Source organism: Brassica napus, chromosome C5, assembly GCF_020379485.1.
Source record: "Brassica napus cultivar Da-Ae chromosome C5, Da-Ae, whole genome shotgun sequence".
Lineage (NCBI taxonomy): Eukaryota > Viridiplantae > Streptophyta > Magnoliopsida > Brassicales > Brassicaceae > Brassica > Brassica napus.
Genome location: NC_063448.1, coordinates 41,179,769 through 41,186,730, shown reverse-complemented (window position 1 = coordinate 41,186,730; position 6,962 = coordinate 41,179,769). Strand labels below are relative to the sequence as shown.

Here is a 6,962-nt window from a genome sequence, read left to right as displayed (position 1 = left end):
CGCTCGGATTCTCATCATCCACACTACATTTCAAAGTGTATTCACACGGGTAAACATCTATACCAACAGTGCTAGAGTCTCTACCAAAACCAAGAATCTGATCATGCATCTCTGCTTCAGTTATCCCACAGCTCATAAGACAAGGCCTCAATAGCTTGCTCTTTCTCATACAACAACTCCTTCATAACCTTAAGCTTTTCTTGGTCATGCGTCATCTTCTCCTTAGCAAACACTTTGAATTGCCGAGCTTCCATCTGTATCTCAGCCTTTTCTCTCTGCAGCCTAAGTATCATGGACATTGTCTCGTTAGCTGCTGAAGCAGCAGCGTATCTCCCCTCTTCAAGCTCCAAGTGAAGTTCTTTCACTATCTTCCTCTGGCTAGAAAGATCTTCAAGTAGAGCAGCACATTCATTCTCAACTAGTAACTTTGCGGTTGAAGATGAATCAGAAGAGCCTCGTGACAACAACAACATAAGGTTCCCTTCTTGGTTGAACTTTCTTTTCACCGTTCTAGTACAAGGGTCTGAAGAACATGCCCCAAGGGAATATTCACAAACAAAGTCACAGCATTTCACAACCTCTCTTGAAGGAAAACTCTGTTCAGAATCCATGGCTAGATACATATAGACAAGCTAAGTACGTTCCCAAAAGCCCTAATTTGTGAATCTAATAAAAGGAGGAACCTTTAACAACTTTGCCGTTAACAAATTGCGAGAAAAGTTTCTCCAAAGCCAAACAGAGAAGATAAGTGATGATTCTCAAAACCCAGAAGAAGGTATATCATCAAGAAAAAAAGCTCGAGAATTTGTTGATTTATATGTAATCTGCTTTAACCTCGACACGAAACTTAAGGTGGGTGCAGCTTATTCACAATTATCTCTCCTTCCGGGAAAAAGAAAAGGGAAACTTTCATTCTGTTTCCCGGGAAAAAAACTGAGGAAAAATGTTAGAAACAGAGCCTCTGTTTCTGTTACAGAGGGAGAGAAGACGGAAAATTGTTGTGAATGAAGAGGGAAACTTGTGTGTATTATTAGGTCGACCAACTGGTCTTTATATACATATGGTAATGATGGTCTAAGTACTGGATCGACATGAGATCGTACTTATACTTAACTAGATAATGACTAGCAATACGTAAGATAAACACCAACTATAATATAGATAAACACAAGAGTAGATAGGCGCCAGTATGATCATGCGGATGGGCTTGGTCCGTCTTGCTACACGGGCTGATAAATGGGTCGATCACTAAATGGTTTATAACACTCCCCCTTGATCGACACATCCGGTCAAGGTTCATTCATGCTTTGGATGTTACCTCATTAAAACCTCTCTTGACAAACCCAAAACCCAATGTGGTAAAAGGGAAAACAAGACAGGAAAAAGAGTACAACACATGAACTCCCCCTGATGAATGCATCACCGAAGATCCTTCAGTCGACGCATGCCTATCTTCCATATGAGCTTCTTGAACGTTGAGGTTGGTAGTGACTTGGTGAAGAGGTCGGCTGAATTCTCACTCGAACGGACTTGCAATACTTGGACCTCTCCTGCCTTCTGAAGCTCGTGTGTAAAGAAGAACTTAGGAAGAATATGTTTCGTCCTATCTCCTTTAATGTATCCATCCTTAAGCTGTGCGATGCATGCTGTGTTATCCTCGTATAGGATGGTCGGTGGATCCTTTCCTTTGATCATACCACAAGTGGTACGAATATGCTGTGTCATGGATCTCATCCATACACTCTCACGGCTGGCTTCATGCATGGCTAATATTTCTGCGTGGTTAGAGGATGTGGCTGCCATGGTCTGCTTCATGGACCGCCAGGATATAGCTGTCCCACCGTGTGTAAAAACATAACCAGTCTGAGATCTAGCATAATGTGGATCAGAGAGATAACCTGCATCAGCAAAACCAACTAAATCTTCCTTAGATTTGTCAGTAAACATAAGACCCAAGTCTTTCGTTCCTTGTAGGTAACGAAGTATATGTTTAATCCCGTTCCAGTGCCTTTGGGTCGGACAGGAGCTGAACCTAGAAAGTAAGTTCACAGCAAAGCTGATGTCTGGTCGTGTGTGGCCAGCTAAATACATCAGAGCTCCTATGGCACTGAGATAAGGCACTTCGGGACCAAGGACTTCCTCATTTTTCTTCTTCGGACCAAATGGGTCAGTGTCCGGACCAAGACTTCTCACGACCATGGGGCTAGTCAATGGGTGAGACTGGTCCATATTAAATCTTTTGAGTACTTTTTCTGTATATGCCTTTTGATGCACAAGAATTCCATCTTTCATATACTCAAGTTGCAATCCCAAACAAAACTTTGTTTTTCCAAGATCTTTCATCTCAAATTCTTTCTTGAGATATTCAACAGTTTGGGAAATTTCTCCAGAGGTTCCTAAGATATTTAAATCATCTACATATACTGCAATGATTAACCCTTATTGAACTTCTTTATGAATATGCATGGGCAGATCTGGTCGTTTTTGTATCCTTCTTTCAGGAGATATTAGGACAGTCTATTGTACCACATTCGACCTGATTGCTTTAATCCATAAAGAGACTTGTTCAATCTGATACAATGTTGTTCTCGAGAACTCTCTTTGTTTTTCAATTCAATACCATCTGGAATTTTCATGTATATCTCATTATCCAGTGGACCATATAAGTAGGCAGTTACAACATCCATTAACCTTCTCTTACAGCCAGACTTATTAGAAATCTTAAGGTCGTAGCATCCACCACAGGGGAATAAGTTTCCTCATAATCTATTCCTGGTCTTTGTGAGAATCCTTGTGCAACAAGTCGTGCTTTATATCTCACAACTTCTCCTTTCTCATTTCTTTTTCTCACAAAAACCCATTTGTATCCCACTGGTTTTATGTTGTGAGGTGTCCGGATGATCTGTCCAAACACTCCTCTCTTTTTCAGTGATTCTAACTCCACATTAATGGCTTCTTTCCATTTCAACCAATCTGGTCGTTGCATACATTCTAGTATAGATGTGGGTTCTAGATCCTTATTATCCATCAATTCGACTGCTACATTATAAGCAAATATATCACTCATGTCGACATGTTTTCTGTTCCATTTCCTTCCAGACATGACATAATTTATTGAGATCTCATTATTGTCAGGAACTTCATTACCTTGATTCTTAGCGTCCCAAGTATCTTTTGGTGGTACATGAGTTTCCTTTTCCATGTCTAGAGTTTCCACTTTGTCGGATTTCTTTGCACTCTTTCTTTTCCGAACTTCTTTGTCTTTGGAACCTACTGGTCTACCACGTTTCAATTGTGGTTTAGACGTAGTAGCAGCCTGATTATGTCCATCACGGACATCAAGTCTTATTGGTGCATTTGCAGCTGGTATGTATGACTTGGTTACTCTATTTGGGTCAGCAAAGGAATCTGGCAATCTGTTAGCTAGCTCTTGAAGATGTATAATCTTCCGGACTTCTAGATCACAATCTCTAGTCCGAGGATCCTGCCATGTTAAGGATGTTTGATTCCATTTTATATCCTGTACCAGCTTACCATAATCTCCCCCTAATGCTGGATACTGGGATTCATCAAAATGACAATCCGCGAACCTGGCCTTAAACAAATCACCTGTTGTTGGCTCTAGGTACTTAATAATAGAAGGGGAATCGTATCCAACATATACTCCCATCCTCCTCTGAGGTCCCATCTTTGTTCTCTGTGGTGGTGCTATAGGCACTTGGACGGCACATCCAAAAACTCTTAGATGGGATATATCTGGCTCATGACCCGTTAGTAGTTGGGATGGCGAGTATTTGTGCTCACTAGATGGCCTGATGCGAATTAGCTCAGCTGCATGTAGTACTGCATGTCCCCAAGCTGATACTGGGAGTTTGGTATTCATTAAGAGTGGCCGGGCAATCAGCTGGATCCGTTTTATAAAGGATTCAGCCAGGCCATTCTGAGTATGGACATGTGCTACAGAATGCTCCACACTTACCCCCATGGACATACAATAGTCATTAAAAGCTTGGGAAGTGAATTCACTTGCATTGTCTAGACGTATAGTCTTTAATGGAAAATCTGGAAAATGTGCTCTCAGTCTTATTATCTGAGCCAGCAATCTTGCAAGTGCTAGATTACGAGTTGATAGGAGACAAACATGTGACCATCTTGTGGATGCATCAATCAGGACCATAAAATATCTAAATGTCCCACAGGGTGGGTGTATTGGTCCACAAATATCAACTTGTATTCTTTCTAGGAAATTTGTCACTTCCTTATTCACTTTGGTACGTGATGGCTTAGTAATTAGTTTCCCTTGTGAGCATGCTTCACATGTGATATTCTTAGGGATAACTCTTTTTGTTTTCAAACTGTGACCATTTGAATTTGATATGAGTTTTCGCATCATGTTCGAACCGGGGTGTCCCAGCCGATTGTGCCAAAGAGTGAACTCTTCTTTGAATTCTTTATTCAAGACGGCATTAGCCTCAACAAGACTGGTCTGGGCATAATAAAGACCAGTCCCACACGCAGGTATAGTCTCAAAGACTTTCTTATTGCCTTGGGTGATTTTATAAATCTGTAGGAATTCTTTACTTCCTTCACCCATTGTTTCGATGTGGAAACCATTCAGTCTTATGTCTTTAAAGCTCAATAGACTTCTGTTTGAGCTAGGTGAGTACAAAGCATCTTCAATCTCAAGATGTGTACCTTTTGGCAATAAGATATTGGCGTGGCCATAGCCTTCAATTAAGCTAGCCGTGCCAGCTATAGTGGTGATGTTAGCTACCTTATGTGTGAGATGTATGAAAAATCGTTTGTCTCTCAAAATGGTGTGGCTGGTGCCACTGTCCACCACGATTGTATCCATTCCACTTTTCATTCTTCAAAAACAATAATCATAAAGTTAATGAACAATAATAAAATTTTCAGAGATGGTATCTTTAATGATCTAATTCTTAGGCATATGAGAAATGAAAAAAAAATTTATTCATTCATAAGGATAAAGTTAAATCCAAAGCCAAACACTGATAAACAATCTTAAAGAACACCAAATCCAGGGGAAAACAATAAAAAAAACGATATGGAATTTTAATTCCTTATTTCAGTATGTCTGAAGTTTCAAACTCCATGTGATCAACTTTGTCTGACTCGTGCTGGTGATCCTGGACGTCTTCCAAGTCATCATCATCATCATCATCATATCCCGGGTCTCGAACCATGTTAGCTTCCGGGTTTCTTTTTAAGCTCTCCATGTAAAGCTCACACAAATGCTTAGGAGTTCGGCAATTCTTTGCCCAATGATTACCCATACCACATCTGTGGCATCGATCAGCTTTGATCTGTGGTTTAAAAGACACACTACGGCCTCGGCCACGACCACGGCTAAAGCCGGGTGTGGTACCGCGACCACGTCCTCGCCCGTGTGCTTTAAAAGAACCACGACCTCGTCCTTGACTTCTTCCACGGTTTGGACCGGGATGGTCATTGTGTTGGACAAGGTTACTCTCTTTCTTTGGCTCTATAGCCAGCTTAGAGATGTCGGGTAATGGAGCTGTACCAGGAGGTCTCATCTCACTGTTTTTCAATAACAGTTCGTTGTTAGCTTCAGCCAACAAGAGACATTCTATCAACTCAGTATATGTGGCGAAATTCCTCTCTCTGTACTGCTGTTGCAATACCATGTTGGTTTGAGGAAACGTGGAGAGAGTTTTATTAAGCATCTCTTCCTCGGTTACTTTTTCACCACATAACCTTAACAAGGACACAATTCTGAACAGGACTGAGTTGTACTCGTCTACTGATTTGTAGTCCAAGAACCTTATGTGTTTCCAATCATATTGAGCCTTTGGAAGCAACACCGTTTTCTGGTGGTCATATCTTCGCTGTAAAGCGATCCAAAGGTCATATGGATTTTCCATGGTCATGTACTGAGTTTTCAAGTTCTCTTGGAGATGGTGGCGTATCATGTAGATAGCTCTATACTTGTCTTTGTCACTGGAATTGTTGTCTTCGGTGATTGTGTCACCAAGATCTTTTGATCGCAGCATGATCTTTGCATCAAGCGCCCATTCCAGGTAGTTGTCACCATTGCTTTTCAAAGCACTGAAATCAAGATTCGCAATCTTTGACATCTGAAAAATATTTGTAGTTTATCCCCATTAGTAAGAAAATAATCGGATCATTCACATACTCTTTCAGTCGGGTACAAGCAATGCAAGTAAATAACAATATTTTTTTTTCAATGATCCAAACGATTTCATGTATATGCAGGAAGGTAAAGTTAAACCTATACATCTAGGATAAAGTTAAATCCATTGCATGAAATCTGATCAGTTTTATCAATTTTCGACATGAAAGTAAACTAATCAGTATGAATGATCTATCCTAATCAGATGATATCATGTGATATGCAGGAAGGTAAAGTTAAACCTATACAAAATCGAGATAAAGTTAAATCCATGCATGAAATCAGATTAGTATACATTTTCAAAAAAAATGCAATCATTTCTTACTTTTATTTGTTTTCGATATTTATCAGATTAAATATAATGATTTGATAATGCTAGTATATCAGTAATAATCCGAAATTTATTTATTTTCAGATAAATACTAGCAATTCCTATTCCTAGTAGGATTAGGAAAAAAAAAATCGATATTTTTCTGATAAATGCTGAAAATCCTATTTTTTTTTTATTTAAGATAAAGATATAAGGTTTTTTTTTTAAAAAATAGGAAAATCGAATTAAAATATAAAATATATTGTTTTCAGTTGGATTTATAAAAAAAAAATCGGATTTATCTTTAAAAATTTCAGATTTATCTATAAGAAAAAGCGGATTTATCTTAAAAATATTAAAAAAAATTCTTTCAAATTTGAGACAGGTTCTAGTCGATTTCAACATATCAGAGAAAGACTTTAAACATTCAAGAACAAGTTTCTAATGCAAGCAAACAATCAGATTAAGTTGATGCAG

General features: G+C 39.1%; 1 protein-coding gene across 1 annotated transcript; it reads right to left on the bottom strand.

Annotated features, from left to right (window-relative positions):
• Positions 1 to 5,084: 5,084 nt before the first annotated feature.
• On the bottom strand, positions 5,085 to 6,119 carry LOC125587261. The gene has a single exon (XM_048757489.1). It carries the CDS (start codon positions 6,117 to 6,119, stop codon positions 5,085 to 5,087), a length of 1,035 nt encoding a protein of 344 aa, XP_048613446.1.
• Between the last annotated feature and the right edge of the window lie 843 nt (positions 6,120 to 6,962).